Consider the following 16,646-nt stretch of genomic DNA (forward strand, 5'->3'; position numbering starts at 1 on the left):
GTAGGGGGCTCCAGATTATGGTTGCATCTGGATTTTATAGCAGCTCAATTTTCCGTGCTGGTGTGCGGCTCAGATTGGATGTGATGAGCTGGGCTGGCAAACATGGCGTCTATGTGAATGTCAACTCTAGACTGATACTGATATTGATGCACAGGTTGAGACAGTTGCTGAGCATCAGCCACAACACAGTATGAGACACGGAGAGAGCATAAATCTGCGTCAGGACGTAAATACTGACATTAGAGAAAGAGATTAGCTCTGGTCTGCTGTTATTATCATGAAAAAGTGGTTAATTCTGTAATTTTTAGGATTATCGTCTTCTTTGTGTACACTGAGTAATAAAGTATGTTTCCACAGCAGCATGGCATTACTTTTGTGCGAAACTCAAAGTTCCTTGTGCAGCTTAAAACAACTGGTAAAAGTATTTTAAAACTCAAATACAAATATTTATAACTTTATTGATAGTTTACTTGTACAAGATGTACATTCATATTTTGCGATTCAAAAGGGGAAAAACAAACTGTACGATGATTCATGTTTAGGCATGCTTGCATATGAAATGATAATCATTTTAATGGGTACAACAAATTCCATGGAGTATTGTTCAATTCAACCATCCCTGAAATGTTTGTAAACTCGGACACGCTACATTTTTTTTCGGCAAACAATGCACTACAGCCACACCTCCTAATTCAAAGTCAACACTTAAAAAAACATACAAAAATAAATGCAAAGCCATGTAAAAATGTACACTTGTAGTTCAACGATTTCATCTTTCATAAACTTTCAGACAAAATAATAAATAAAACACCCATATGTTTAATTTAAAATGGAGACATAGATAAACAATTCTAAATGGAGGTCTGTTAACAGAGAAAATGTTTTTTGGAGACTGTTAGAGGTACATAGATCTTCAACAGATCTACATGTTTAGCACAGCTCTGACAGCAGTGTTTAAAAGGTTGTCAAAATAATCCAAATGTTCTGTTTTGTCTAGAACAATTTGTAAAATACAGTTTGAATTATCAGGAAATTAATGACGAAATGTCACATATAACATGCAGAATTAAGCTAATCATATTGTAAACAACTGCTTGGTTTGGATTACAATGCTGATTTGTTGGTTCTATCATGAACATTTTCCAATATCCAAAAGTAAATGGAATTTTCTAATGCCAGTAGAGTTATTCTTAAATTATTTAGAACCTGACCCAAATTTCTGCAGCATCCCAAAAATGTGCTCATGTTTTCCTCAACAAGTGACAACTGCACCTGATGTATACAAAAACTGCTTGAATACATAGGAGGTTACGTGGGATATGGCACCTGGTAATGAGTGACTTTTCTCAAACTCAATAAAATATACACTGCTGTAGAAAACACTGGTGTGTTTGGCAAAGAAATTCAACACTCCAACAGAAGAAAAAAAAATCATTGGGTCTCTTTATCGTTGAGGATTAACTGCTAGCTGTTTTTACTTTTTTGCTATTTACAGTATTGCACTTAAACTGCACACCATTGCATTTCAGTTTGACTGATGCTTTCTTCATATTTTCAGAATTACAAAAAAAGGAAAAGAAAAAAGAACGCATGTATACCCTTTATCCAAGATAATGTCCTTTTCGCTGATCACACAATATCAAATCCCCCTCCCCCTTTAATTAGTAAAGTAGTATCTGCTTGTAGTGCCATTTGTAAACTCCCACATACAAGACCTGAAGTGCAAAGGCTATCTTCACTTCTTTACCCAGGATACAACACAACAAACAGAAAGAAATAAAGACAGAGAGAGAGCACGCTGTGAGGAGTAATGCAAACCAAGTCTCGCCAACACATGCCAAACAACGCAGAATAACATCTCTCCCCTCTTCAGCAAAGGAAAAACGAGTTGCTGCTTTTGATGTAGCACAAGTCCATAAGAAGAAGGTTATCAAACCGTAATGGCGAACTTTCACTTTGTAGGTGTGGGGGGGTGTGGGGGTTGTGGGCATGTCGAATGGCAGTGTTAAAAACAGTTGTCGAGCGTGTATGTCAGGTGCGGATGGAGGCCAGTCCCAGAACGGTCCTCCATTAGAGCTCATGCACTTGGCAGCAGCAGGGAACACAGTGGTTGGAGACAAATATGGTCTTTTTTAATGTTTTTTTTTTCTTCATTTTTCTAGTGAGGGTGGGGTGGGGGAGGGTATAAAGGTGAGAGCCGTTCCAATGCTTCGTTGAGGTGGTGCTTGGGTCTGTTTCCCCCATGCTCAACCCTCTGCATTGTCAATATGGCGTCAGCCAGCGTCAGCGAGGCTCTGCTTTTGGCCCTGCTGCTGCCTGCCAGTTTGCTTTGTTCTAACGTCTTCTGGTCTGACGGGCCCCGGCCTGGCCCTCAGACAGACATCCACATGTGTTTGTACGGTCCTTGGGATGTGATCTGTGCCTGGAGTGGACTGAGCCACTGGCCCCGCAGAAGTCCTGCCTGTTGGGGCGAAAAGTAAAAGGTGATTTCATTGGTATTTAATTACCGTTCTCTACAAGTGGTTTGTTTTGGCAGCTGGTTTTGTGACAATTTTCTCGCTCCCTCCTTCTTTTTTTATTTTCCTCCTCCACTGTTCTCCCCCTTTCTCTCTCACACACACTCTCTCCCCCCTCTCTGTATGTGTTCCTCTCTTTCATTCTCACTCAGTGTTTTTGTTTAGTTTAGTTTTAGCTGTGAGTGTCACGGCCATTTCACAGGCTCAGTCTTGTGTGAGAGGCGATTATGGGCATCAGGCGAGCGGAGGGGCAGCCCGGTGGGGTCAGAGTCCCAGAGCCTCGGCGTGTTTTCTTGCCTTGAGTCGCAGGTCGGCGATGCTCGAGTTCTTGCTGTTGCTTTTGGCAGCTGCTGCCACCGCCGCCGCTGCAGAGGCCGAGTCGGCGAGCGATGCGATTGGTAGTCCAAACGGAGGAGGTGGGAACATCAGGTAGGGAGCGTGAGCAGCCAGGTGAGGGTGCAGGTGGGGGTGGGAGTGGGCGACTCCGTCCAACTGAAGCTGGGCTTGGACCTGCAGAACAGCAAAACACAAAGTTAGTCAGTATGGGCGCCGCAGGCTGCGTGTATGTGTGTGTGCGTGTGTGTGTGTGTGTGTGTGTGTGTGTGTGTGTGTGTGTGTGTGTGTGTGTGTGTGTGTGTGTGTGTGTGTGTGTGTGTGTGTGTGTGTGTGTGTGTGTGTGTGTGTGTGTGTGTGTGTGTGTGTGGAGGTTTGAGGATTTAGGTTTCACAGTCTGACACTATTAAATTCCCCCTCTAATTTTACCCCCTCAAAGCTGTTGCTTACAGCGTGTTTTCTAAGAAAATAGTTAAGGGCTACACTCTGCGCTTTGGCCCTTTTTTCATGTCAGCTATTCTAAAAGTTAATGAATCATACATTGCTCTCAGACACCATATCCAATTTAATCGTCTAGAATCAAAGTATTGCTAGGACCTAGAACAGATTTGTTTAATTCAGACTGAGGACTCCGTTATACCCTTGGAAATATGCAGTCTTGTTATCCTGATTATGTATTCAATTGCATAAATAAACAATTTTGCGCTAAAAAGATATTCACATATTTGGAGTTATAAATATTTATCCAGACATATTCCTGAGTCAAGGAGGAAAAAAGAAACCATAAGGAGCATAGAATATCAGTTTTCACATTCTTGGCAATTATTTTATAAGAAGTAGGTGAAAATTAAGCATCCACACACTTCAGAGGGAGAGAGCTGAGCCTGTTGCCATTCCTCATGTGTTTTAAACACCACAGGAAGAAGTGGGAAAACTAAAGTATTTCATGCTTTCTTCTCCAACCAAAATAGACCGATATACAGTTTTACCTCGACTAAATATAATTTTTTCACTTTGCTCCCTTTCATATTGGCCTAAAATGACAGAAAATGACTTCAGTCGAAGTTGTTAAATAAAAGGGAAAATTAATTTCAACCGCAAATGTATCGTTGCACAGCAGCGCTGCAATGGCGTCCAAACAAAACCTCCTGCAAACAACAAGCATTGCCACACATCTCATTCACCAACAATCGGGTAACAAACTACAGCTGTGACTGATAACTTCCAAATGGACAGTGCGATTACATCCGATTAAAATGCATGAGCACTGATGGAAAACCAAATTAACTTCTTGAAACTTGGTTTTGTGAAGTGTTTTGGGGGACATGACGGAAACTGAGCTGTCACTGACAAAACAGGTCTGACGTGCTTGTACATTTTAGGGTGTGCGTGTTCTGTTTGTATCCTCATACACAAGTGCACATAAGTTTATCAAACACATACACTTTTGTTTATTGAGATGGTTTTGGCAGTGTTTCTTTACTTGTGGGTTAATACTAAAGCGGGATGAGACATACTGTATGACACGAATGTTGCAGGCCAGACTCGAACTTCAGACCTTGCAGTTACAAGTCATGCACCGTACCCATCCAAACCCCTAGCCATTTATGTGTTTTCTATGCAATTGTTGCATTGTAATATCAGTGCAGTCTGTGCGTGCTGCCCACTGTCTATATCAACCTCAAACAGCGAGCCTATCTCGGTATGCAGGCCTCAAGCCTCCACCCTTGCCAGTGCAGCTCAACGCCAATATCCATCAGAGCCCACTCCATTCCCCGCTTTCATCATCTCTTTTATGTGCTCGCGCCTGCCGCACCGTTGGCTTAATTAGGCTGCTGCTTTTCACGAGGGTCAAGCAGACAACACAGCAGCCAGGACGCAAAAGCAGATAGCAGCAGATCAAATGTCTATCCACCTCTCGTCTCCCTGTACAGCTCAACCCTCTCCACACTGCCAGGAGGTGAAAGGTGCACTGAGGTCTGAGCTGCTCCCCCTCCAACACACACACAGTCTCTCATCACTCACATATAATAGCAGCAGATGGCCTATAGATTCTTGCAAACGTACAAATATAGAATGCCTGTAGTTTGACACAGATTCCACCACAGAAACACACACACACGTAGCTCCGACTTACACTCACTTTGACCTGTTTTTATAGATTCCACAGTCTTCATCCCTGCATTACAAGATGCTGAGTAATCATCTTTTTTTTTCCCTGTGCGTTTAACTTTTCTGCATTTATTTCTGCTTGTGTTCCCTGATTGGATTTTTTTTTATATATATATATATATATTTTAAGCTTTGTCAGGTTTAATAAAAGAACATGGCCTACCTGTTGGAAGGGCATCCGGAGGGCACCCATATTGACATAGGGTGCTACTCTGCATGCGTCAAGGTGACTGCCGCTGCCCAGAATAACACCTGGAGAGAAGGGAAAGATGTCTGTCAGACAGCCAGACAGTTGTTATGTGAGATGGGCAGGTAACAGTTTTTTCCAACATGCAGTTAAAAAAAGTGTCAAATTGCAAAACTAAAATAACCCACCAAAAAAAAAATATATAAATAAGATTTCAAAAGGCAATTAAAAAAAAAGCTACATTTACCTTTGTGCATCTGGTTTTCTTGTTTTCGACATTTGGCTCTTCTGTTCTGAAACCAGACCTGTAATTGAGAAAGCAAATTATCTATAAGAAAAATACACAAACAAGTATTAAATCCAGTTTTTAACAAAAATGTAATTGCGTCTTATATCAGGTGTTATTTTAATAATAATATAATTTATGGACAGGCCACTTAGGCTATTTGTCACCAACAAAAAAAAAAAGGTTCACAGGTTACATATGAGCAAATGAAATCTTGTTTAGCTATTTGTACAAAAAATAATTATAAATGTTTTCAATAAAACATAAAGAAGATAAATAAGGCCGGAAAATGTTCAAATGTTCAAAAAAAACACCACAGAAAATCCTGAAATGTAATTTTTAGCTTCTCAGTCAAATCTTAACAGGAACATTATGGTGTTAAAAAACAACAGCATGACTATATTCTCTGCATTGAGTATAGCCACCACAATCACAGACCGTGTAGGAATATTCTAAGAATTACTATGAACATATTCCGTCAAGATATCTTACAAAAAAGACAACAACCTAAACCACCTTCCAATTAGCTGGCTGTCTTTGAAGCTGCAAGCTGCAGGCTACGGCCTATTGTTAATCATCATCAGACTAATTTGCCTCGGTGAATAACATTATCTCCCCTCCCCTCCGACCACCGCAATGATTATCATTTACAGATGAAAAATTAGCGACTGGTCGCGGGACCACAAAATGGGCAGAGTGATGATGATGTTGATGATGATGATGATGATGATGATGATGATGATGATGATGATGATGATGATGACTCAAGGTGCCGTGAAGCCATTTTGAGCATTTTGTGGATCGGCGTTCAACATTGTGTCGATGGGACTGCAATAACTGAAGAGCCGAAGTCAACTGAAAATTAAAACAATTGTTCTATCTTTCAAATAATAACCTTATACTGTATAGCCTATTTTTATATAAATATCCCAATAAATATATAGGAATATTATCGTATGCGATTTAAATAGCATAAATGTAATGTGCTTTGTCAACTGTTAATCAATTAAATTACATTATTATTATTATTATTATTATTATTATTATTATTATTATTATAATAAAGGCACACATTGTAAATTGTCATGTATGTATAGGCGGTGAGTCATTAGCTCTACAGCGTTAAATGGTGGTAGAAAAGGTGTTTATGAAAATCCCAGGTGATTTTGCATGAACGCACAGTAATCCCTCAGATAAATCAAGGCTAATATTAGACGGGCCCGGGATCAATTCCAATTACGCGCCAGTATGTTAAGCAAAGTGAACTACACTGGTTCAGACAGTTATTTCTTCATTAAGGGCCACTCAATGATGCGCTTCACAAATACCCTAATCTCGTTTCCTTTTTGATTTTTTATTAGAGACAGTGAATAATGACATTTAATTTAGCAGCGCGCCAGAAACCCAAAGATATTAGTCCTAACTGAATTACTGCCTGCTCCTCACCAAGCTCTCATAACTTTCAATTAGATTCATTGACAGCTGCTCGGAGGGCAGGTTCACAGCCTGCAACAGCCCTGCTGCAACTCGCTCTCACTAAATCTGGAGACAACATGTCCCCGTGCCTAAAAAAGGCTTTTCAAATGCCTACATTTGAAAGAAGAGACCGGGTTCTGTCAGTCATTTTGATGACAGAAAACACACACACACACACACACACACACACACACACACACACACACACACACACACACACAAAGTCAGACCGTTGAGCCTTTATGACGCATATTTACATTATCAAGTATTTAATGCACATGTTATAAACTGTATTAGTTATAATTGCAATGTTATCCCGTATTATAACTACTGTCAATGAAAGCCCGACAATGTTCAGCTCAAAATGGTAGTCGGTGGGCTTATAAAGCTATGATGGGTCTTATTCATCCGATTAGATAGCCAAACAGCAGCAGAGTTGGGCCAGAATTGAGTTATTTCTAATCTGTTTTTATGGGGACACTACATCAAGCCAATGGCAGATATTACAAAGAAAATGAGGAGGGATACGAGTTGACATAAGAGCGCGTCCCCTGAAGCAGCCATTCAGGCTCTTCATTCATTTTAATCATTAGTTGGGATTTTCTTTCTCCCCTAAGGCTGCTGGGATCGTAAGAGTAGGCTGCAGGCCTATACTGCTGCAAGTTCAGGTTGTTACATCGCGGATGATTTACAGCAGTTTAACAGTGTTTGATATCACTGAACTCAACCTGTACAATTATAGACGTTTCTTTTTCTCGTTATTTGAACTACTTGTTAATTACACCACAGAAGGCACAGCCATTCATGTGGTCATATATTCAGTCTAAATGTGAATTCAATTCAATCTGCAAGATACAGATCCTGAAAGATCCACAGTAATCGTACAGACATTTGTATACAACTGTCACAGTGAAATTGCAACTCCCTGCAGGAATATTACGACACCACGAAGAGAAAAAAAAAAAAAAAACCTAGATACATTGAGTACCACAGACACTTAATCAAATCCCCATAGGAATAAGGAATTAAGGAATAAAGAATATTTGAGACGTTATCACAACAGGCTGCATCATTCAGCTCTCAGATTTGTTAGGTCATCCTGTTTGGAGACTAATGAGCTATTGACGTTTGTTTTTTTTTAAATTGTTGTTTTGCATATTGCAGGACACACACACACACACACACACACACACACACACACACACACACACTGATCTTTTAATATCACAAAAAAATCTTTTGGTATGATTTCAAAATGACACGTTTTTCGCTCGTTAGGCCTATATTATTACAAGCTCGAAAACATGATCAGCACGAGGTTACACTCTGCAATGGGTTATTAAAAACGAAAAGGAAAGGGGAAAAACTGCATTGCATTGCTGTTCAATCAGTTCAGATATTTTCTTACAGTTTATTAGGCTAAGTGTGCAAACTGTTTTATAAGAAAATAACTTTGAGGTTCCATACAATCTTTTTTCATGTGGCACACTATTTTTTTTGTGATTGTCTTGTAGCATAAATCAAGGACCATTAGATCATTAACAAAACACCCACGTATCGCGATACCACTAAATAATTCTACCATGCTGAAGAACTGTAGTCTGACGATATAACGTATACAGAGACCTTAATATCACTTCAAAACATCGAGTATATTGTCACACTGACAAGCTACCTGCAAGAACATTATGAGGAAAAACACCGTTTCCTGCTCACCCGCAGCCCCGCTGGGATTACCATTTTGAATCAGAGAAGTGGGAGAAAGAAAGAAGAATAAAAAGAAGGAGATCCTCACCTGCACCCTGGCCTCGGACAGTCCCAGCCGCTGGCTCAGCTCCTCTCTCATGAACGCGTCCGGGTAGTGCGTCTCGTCGAAGAGCCGCTCCAGCTCGTTGAGTTGCTCCAACGTGAAGTTAGTGCGACTCCTCCGCTGCTTCAGTTTGCCCTGTGCATCCTCGTCCTCCGACTTCACGTCCTCCTTTTTTTCCTTACACTCGTATATCCCTGTTAAACGGCCCACGGTTTAAAAAAAGAAAAAAAAAGAGGATATGCGTTTAAATTCTGGACATCTTTCCTGGATGAGTTACAACACACTATCTCTCTCCCTTATTCACACAAGCACTGTATTGCCCCCCCCCCCCACCCCCCATAGCCATATACACTGGGCCCTGTCAGGGGCCTAAGGCCTGGCAATTTGGCAGCAACACACACACATTACACAGCCTATTTCTTCAAGAGAGAGCGGCCTGTGGCTGCATTTCCAGCCTCCATAAGTCAGTGTGTATGTCAGTGCTGTTATGAAAGTAAATCAGTCGATACAGGCCATGTAAGCCTCATAAGGGTCTGAGCGATTTAAAGAGCAGAGAATTAAGCCCCGGCTAAACGGAGAAGATTAAGGCCTAATTACTCGCCTCCGTGAAACAGACTAGGTTGTTTCAGGCTATAAATAAAAAATGGTCAGTCTTAACATTTAATTTCCTTTTTTCATTGAAACCTTAAAATGTCTGTATTTCACACCGTGTAATACACTGTCAGAATACAGGCTATTGATTTATTTTTGGCCTATGCTGTAGCCTACTAATTATCAGTGTGTTATTATTAGTAACAGACTTGACAACTGCTGCACTTACTGGCCTGTTTGGTGAAAATTTATTTTTCCATAACTGAAAGTCATGTATTAGTATAATGTAAAATGCTTATCAAATGAATCCCATGCACAGAGAACCAGTCTTCCTCTATTATAGTATGAATACAAAGTGTGATGCAGAATACAGCTAATAATGCTGACCCTTTTTTGCTCTGCCTGTAATATAAATATAGAAACAAGTTGAAACTGCCCACTGCACACTCCCTGACTGCTGAGTGAAAAGAGTCCTGTCCTGCTTTTTAATCAATCAATAAATAACAGGCTTTTTTTTTAAGGGAGATGCATTTTCAAGAGCGTGTTCAGTGACAGATTTTTTCATTTACAGGAATTTAACAGCTCAAAGTGTGATTTTCGGGTGCATAATTTAAAGCAGTATGACAACGCATCCAGGCTATATATATTTAAAGGGGACACTACATCACAATAGCATTGCAGTTAAAGTTTTAAATGATGCCAAATATAATATAAAATGTCCCTCAGAATTCCTGAAATACTGTAAGAGATAAAAGAAAATAAAGTGGAGTATGAAAGATTGCCATACACTTTATAAGATTATTGTGGATCAAATATGTTCGTGTTGGCACAAGATGTTACATTGTAAAGAAAATAAGGCTAAACTTAGTATTAAACAACACATTTATTATTTAGGCCTAATTATATTGTTAAAAATATATAAGAAACGCCACAGTGATTTTTCGTTTGGCCAAAGACCGAGTGCATGAAAACAATCATCAAATGGTTAAAACGACGATCAGACGAGGGGCCCACCTCCTGCTATGTAAAATAATCACTGTAACAGCAGAATAATGTGTTAACTTTGTAAATCTACTTGAACTAAACGCGCGCCGTTGGGCTAAGTAAACTCTCTTTACGCATGGATTTGTGGGGATTTATACAAACAGGAACGTCGCTCTCGGTACAAAACAGAACAACAGAACTTGAGACATTTTCCTCGAAACAATACGGAGCATTTTTCTTAAAATTAAAATAAAACCCTTACCCTCAGTCGACCTCGAAACATTAAAGTCCTTCAGTTTCTCCTTTTCCAGCTCGACGTGGTCCTTGAACAGATGCACCGGGCAGTGGCTGCCTTCCGTTATGTCCTGCAGGTTTGTCTCCGGGCTGCCCAGCTCCCTCGCCCTCGTCAAGCCGCTCTCCAAAACTTCCCTGTACGTGATACTCTCTTTGCTGCTCTCCTTGGTTTTCTGATCGAAAGATTTCGACACAAATGCCGTAAGTTCTTCCATGGTCGGCTCTGTGGCTCAGTAGTGGTCCTGGTCAGGGAAATCCACCGTGAATTCTCAGTGTAGGCTATAGGCTATACCTTAGCGTGTCTATGTAGCACCAGCACTGCTCACTGGATACGCTCTTTTTTGGAGGCTGGCAGCAGCGATAGATAGAAGGGGTGGAGAGGAGGTGAGATCACTCCTGCTGTTGTGACTGTGTATTTGAGAGCACACTATTTATACACGGCCACCTCAGCCCAGCCCCCCCCACCCCCTCTTCCCTACGATCTCTGTGTCTTGAGCAATTACAGGCCGGCTCGACTTTGCAGAATTTAACTTTCAGCAGCTTTTTTTTCCTTCTTCTTCTTCTTCTTCTTCTTCTTCCACAAATCAATGATGAAGCTGGTGGAGGCGGTTAATTGAATTACGGGGTCATTAAAATGCCTACGGTGGCTCAGTCCTGCGAGGAGGCTGTATATGGCTGTTATGTCTAATTAATTCGGCGAAAATGTAATTACCGCGATTAAAAATGTGTGGGATTGCCCCATGCTTTTTGGGTGTTTGTTGAGTTGACAAATGTGTTTGAAAGCTAATCTGAGAGTGACTCGGTCCATAAACCACCTATAACCTCTGTTGTATCAGCTGGGTGGACTTATTCTTCTCTCATGTGGAGTTAGTACACAGTTTAAGTCTAAAAACGCAGACGTGGACGGATTCGATCACAAAGCAGAATTTAAAAGTGGTTAATTAATAATTGATTGAAAAAAAATATATAGATTTACTCATCCTAAATCTTTTTGAGGCATCGCAACAGACTTCAGTTACGTTCAGTTGATGTCAGTAAAATTGAATTAGGCCCCAACACTTTTTTCACACAATTTCGTTTTTTTGTTTTTGTTGCCATTTTAAAGTTGTTTTCAGCTCCCTTTTTTAACATGTTGCCTATTTTCACATAAGTCTAAATGCAAACTGGAAATCATGAGGAAAAGTAGCCAGCATTAAACAGCAATAAGAACTCAGTCATGGGCTGTAATTAATGTATGGCTGTTATAAATTCGGATCCCTTTGGAGTATTCACTTGTAATCCTTTGTGGTTTCCGGTTACAAATATGACAAATCAATAGATATCAGCAGTGAAAAAAATGTTCCCTCTATTTACAGGATTTTCATGGGAATAAGAGAGCCCATAATGGCTTAACGTTATCTAAGTCGTTCATCAGTCCAGCACACAAACACAAAAGGCCGGGAGAGGAGTGTGATCCCCTGGGTCTGCCGCCCTGAGCGGCCCGCCACTGTGAAAGTCTCATATCTCAGCTCTCTAATGACTCGGTTTGATGTCTCTCCATTTATCAGTGAGCCCGCTTCACATCACTGCGGCTGACGCACAAGTCGAGGTCTCTCCCTGGTGCCATGAACTGCGCCTTTTGTTGTTAATAGACCTAAATCCTCTTTAAGACGCAAATCTGCGCTCCCAGTCGTGTGCCTCGATATCAACCCACAATAAAGTGGCGTTTACAAAAAGCGCACGTGCGTTTAACGAAGTAATCCACCAACAGGGGGTTCATAAAAAATTAAATTAAAGAAAATATCTAACTTTCACGCACTGCATCTGCAGAGATATATTATCTTTATTTGTTCAGTCATTTTAATGTCATTTAAAACATGTCAGTGTTGGATAAGAGAACATGTAGAAGCCAAACACAACAACCTGACATTTTAATCAAACGGTGGAAATAAATTGTTAACAGCATAGATGCAACTACATTTATTTTTTGGATTTGTTTTTCTTAACTATTTGGTAGGCCTATTGTGTTTTGAACGGTGTGTCCAACACTAAAGCTCATTTACAATTCTTCAGTGCAACAAAATATTCATCCAGTATAAGGGAAAACGTATCGCCAGAAGGCCTACAGGCTGTGCATGCTTACTATGAATGACAAACACATTGCCCAATTAAAATAAGACAACGTGTAGCACAATGTAGGCTATCTTTTTTATTTATTTATTTTTTATCACATTTCATTTCATTTCATTTTTATTGAACACCAGCAGTAACGATAGTCTATTTTTTTCCAGTTTTTCTAAAGATTATAAAAAAAATATATTGCTTGTAATCTCACAGACTTGAGGCATGTGGTGTCCAATCAGCAACAGCCTGGAGGAATAGCAGAAGTAATCCAAGAGGGATGCTACATGGTGTCGCTACAGTATAGTGGCCAAAAACTCTTAAAGGGGCCTCAATCATATTTTCACTTGCCGTTTATTCCACACGATCCCAAAACCCCGCCTTCCCTGCTACACGTGCGCTTCCGAAAAAAAACAGACTTCTTATTTTTAGTTATTCAGTTGTTATTTATTGTCAGTATTATTGTTGTTATTAATGTGCCGACCACAGCACAAACAAACAACAAACAATTTAAACTAACGATTTAAAAAAGTACATTATTATTATTATTATTATTATTATTATTATTAGCAGTAGTAATGTTGTAATAATTCAATTTCAATTGTAGTCAGGTTTTATTAAATACAGTTTCTTGGTGTCGGGAAATTGTAAATTTAATAATAAACAATGTGTATATTCTTCAATAATCAGCCACCTAATTTCTAATGTTCTACTTTAAATGTCTGCCTGTTTCACTGCAGATCATCAGCTTTGATCAATGTGGTCATGCATCCACCAAAAATGATGTCCTACATGTTTACTCTCATTGCAACTTGTGTATGTTCATGCTTATATCCATTGTACAACAGATGCTCCTAAGTGATAAATGAATACATTGGACAAGTAAAGCACATCATCACCAAACCTCAACTGACTTACTCAGAAAAATACTGATAAATGTGTCTTTTTTACTTTATTTAATATATTGGAAATATTGTGAGTGCTAAATAGACTCCCACATGGCTGCAGGTTTCCTTACGTCGAGTTACAAGTAAAATATAATCCTTGTAGGTGGGTGACAAGCGCTGTCTTTTAGTGTCCTTAAACCTACTCATACCCATGATCATCCAATTACTGCTAATTAGGGAGCTGAGGAATTCCTTCTCTACCTGCTTGTGAAGGCTTTGGAACATTATCAAGACATCAGCGGACTTAAATGGGTCTATGCTGGCTGGAGGAGAGCATAAAGAGAGGGGGGGGAGGGCACGAGGGTGAAGAGACAGTGTGGAAGAGAGGGAGAGAAAGTGGCGGAACAAGCTGTAGCAATGAGCAAATTAGGATTGTGTTGCCCCCATTGATAATTAGATTTAGACTTTTGAGTAGCATGTTGAATATTAGAATTGAACTGTATTAGTGCCCTGTAGCCTGTGTGAAGGTTTGAAATCCCTCTGGTCCTGCTAGTATCCAGATTTAGAGATGAGGGGAAGGGAATGAAGTAAGGGTCGGAGCAGCCGCTGCCTGCCTGGACACCAAGTCCTCATCCCAACAAATGCTACAACACTGCTTCAACCTGTTCCCTCCGCCAGACTAATCCCTCATATGTGAGGCTGCGGATGATCCTAAATGCTTCTGGAAGTTAGCCAAGAATTTCTTTCCCCCTTATGAGAGGAGACAATAATAAACTCCATTAATTACTTACAGTATGTTTGTAAAAGAGGGACGGAAAGATAACAAAAGATGTGTTTTTACATGCACCCATGCTCATCTCTCTGCACCATGCTTCAATAAAATCATAATATATGACAGATGTGATTGTCTAAATGTCGTACTTGGCCCCAAGAGAACAAAGTGAGTTGTAAAAATGTAACTTAAACATTAAAGTTTCTTTTAGAGCGGCGCTTATCTCCAAATATCATCATCTCATACTATAGGGACAGGGGAGCAGTGAAAATGCAATAAAGTGGTATACTTGAATCTGATTCAGCAGCAATGCAGAGATGCTGTACAGATGTGGTCCTGTGCAGAAAAAGAAAATTGGATTTTTCCCCTGGTAGAGAGATTTCAACCTTTTTCTTGTGATGATGAGGAAGGTTTTAACTTACTGCCATGTTAATGACAGTGATTGTGTGTTTGTTTATTAGACTCCTCTGGTTTGTCTGCGGGGTGCAGGGATTTCGTGGTTGCTACATTGTCTGGTGCCTTCATTTAGGTCCTTTTTCCAGTGCTGCAGCGGCCCACGGAGACTACAGGCTGTTCTGTGTTCAAAAGCCTTGTCTGCCATCTAAATGAGGCTTTCTGGGCAAAAAAAGAAGAAAAAAAATTCAACATGAAAATATCACAATGTGTTGAACATTAGCTAGCACTCGACTGGGATGTTTTGGGAATATCTTGGTTCTCCTTTTTGGATTGTTATTTTTTTTCCTGTGTATTCTCTAACTGCTATCTACCCAAAGGGCACCGGGGCCTCTTTTTGACGAAAAAAAAAGGCATGAAATTGACATTATACCCTTAAAAGCAGTGCAGATTTGCAGAGAAAACACAGTAATCCGCTGACAATGCTTGAAAATCAAACACATACTCCTCTCTCTCTCTTTCTCTCCTTAATAAGCTACAGTTTGCTCTTCAGGTTAAATCTACTCGTTAATTACGAACAGCTTCTTAAAGGCGTTTCCTTTCATGTATGCCAAACAAGTATTTTCCTTAAGTCCCTTATAAGAATACTATTGTTTTTATGGTCAAATACTCTGGGGAAATGCAACATTTTATACAAATCAATAGCGTTCAAATAATTCATGACTGATCACATGGTGTTTTAGCTCCTTATTTGCAGTAGAAAACCGTGTTTTGTTTGGCTCCCAGAGGGCAACATGAAAGACCTGGGTAGAGGCGGGGAGAATTGGAAATGGAACTGAAGAGAGTGCACGAGGATAATAGGAGGACATTGATCATTTGGTGCACAAGAGGACAGCTAAACCTGTGAGTCGAGGCTAACAAGATGTATCATTTATACATTATTTAGATGTCTGAGCTTCATGTGTGCATTTTGTTACATCGGGATTGCATCATCACAGCGCAATGACCTGAAACCCTTCAAAGAAAATGCTATTTATGTAATTGTCTAATTTTTATTTGTTCATCCGCCAGCAGAGAAGAAGAAGAAATATACAAAACAAGAACCAGTTTGATGCTAATTTCAGTTAGATCCCTGTGTCTATTTGAAATTACTATTGTGCAATGTGGGAGCAAATAAATCCCAATTTGGGCAGTGTTAGTCAGTCACAGCTTGTAATAGAAATCAATTTAGTAAATTTGGAGATGGATCAAGTTCCCTCTTGGCAAGGGAACCATCCCACGGACATGTTAACAACGTCTTCAGAGACCAATGAGGCCCATTTACAATAAGTGTAGGTTTTAAGTCGCTTGCTTTGCTGTGTGTGTGTGTGTGTGTGTGTGTGTGTGTGTGTGTGTGTGTGTGTGTGTGTGTGTGTGTGTGTGTGTGTGTGTGTGCGTGCGTGTGTGCGTGTTTGTGTGTGTGTGTCTCACCACAGCAGGCTATAAGGGGTACCTCGGGTGTCAGCCGGAGAGCAGCCATTTGAGGCAGACTGTCTTTTATGGAGTGATGCTACACTTTCTAAATCACACAATTAAAGTCTAGAGAGAAAAAGAGAGAGCAACTGTGTTCTATTCACAGTGCAGAGAGCAAGAGAGAGGGAGAAAGAGGGATAGCATATTTTACAGAGAGTGATTTATGTTGTGGTGTTGAGAAAAGAGGAGTCCTTGATAGATGACTTCATTAGATTTAATTAACAGAACCGAAGACCCGACACAGACAGAGGAGACGGAGGAGAGACAGAAGGGGAGAGAGTGGATTTGAGGGGGGATTGAGGGATAAAAAAGGTGAAGAAAACACAGAGAAGG

The 16,646-nt window shown here is 40.2% G+C and overlaps 1 protein-coding gene across 1 annotated transcript; it reads right to left on the minus strand.

The window, feature by feature from the left end:
- Positions 1-438: 438 nt before the first annotated feature.
- shox (shox homeobox) lies at positions 439-11,068 on the minus strand. Its single transcript, XM_078262347.1, is given in 7 exon segments — positions 439-2,461; positions 2,814-2,955; positions 2,958-3,026; positions 5,185-5,273; positions 5,456-5,513; positions 8,766-8,974; positions 10,618-11,068. Coding segments are annotated over 7 exon segments (1,002 nt in total). The 5' UTR covers positions 10,865-11,068; the 3' UTR covers positions 439-2,273.
- Between the last annotated feature and the right edge of the window lie 5,578 nt (positions 11,069-16,646).

This window comes from Sander vitreus, chromosome 11, assembly GCF_031162955.1.
Source record: "Sander vitreus isolate 19-12246 chromosome 11, sanVit1, whole genome shotgun sequence".
In the NCBI taxonomy this organism is placed as follows: domain Eukaryota; kingdom Metazoa; phylum Chordata; class Actinopteri; order Perciformes; family Percidae; genus Sander; species Sander vitreus.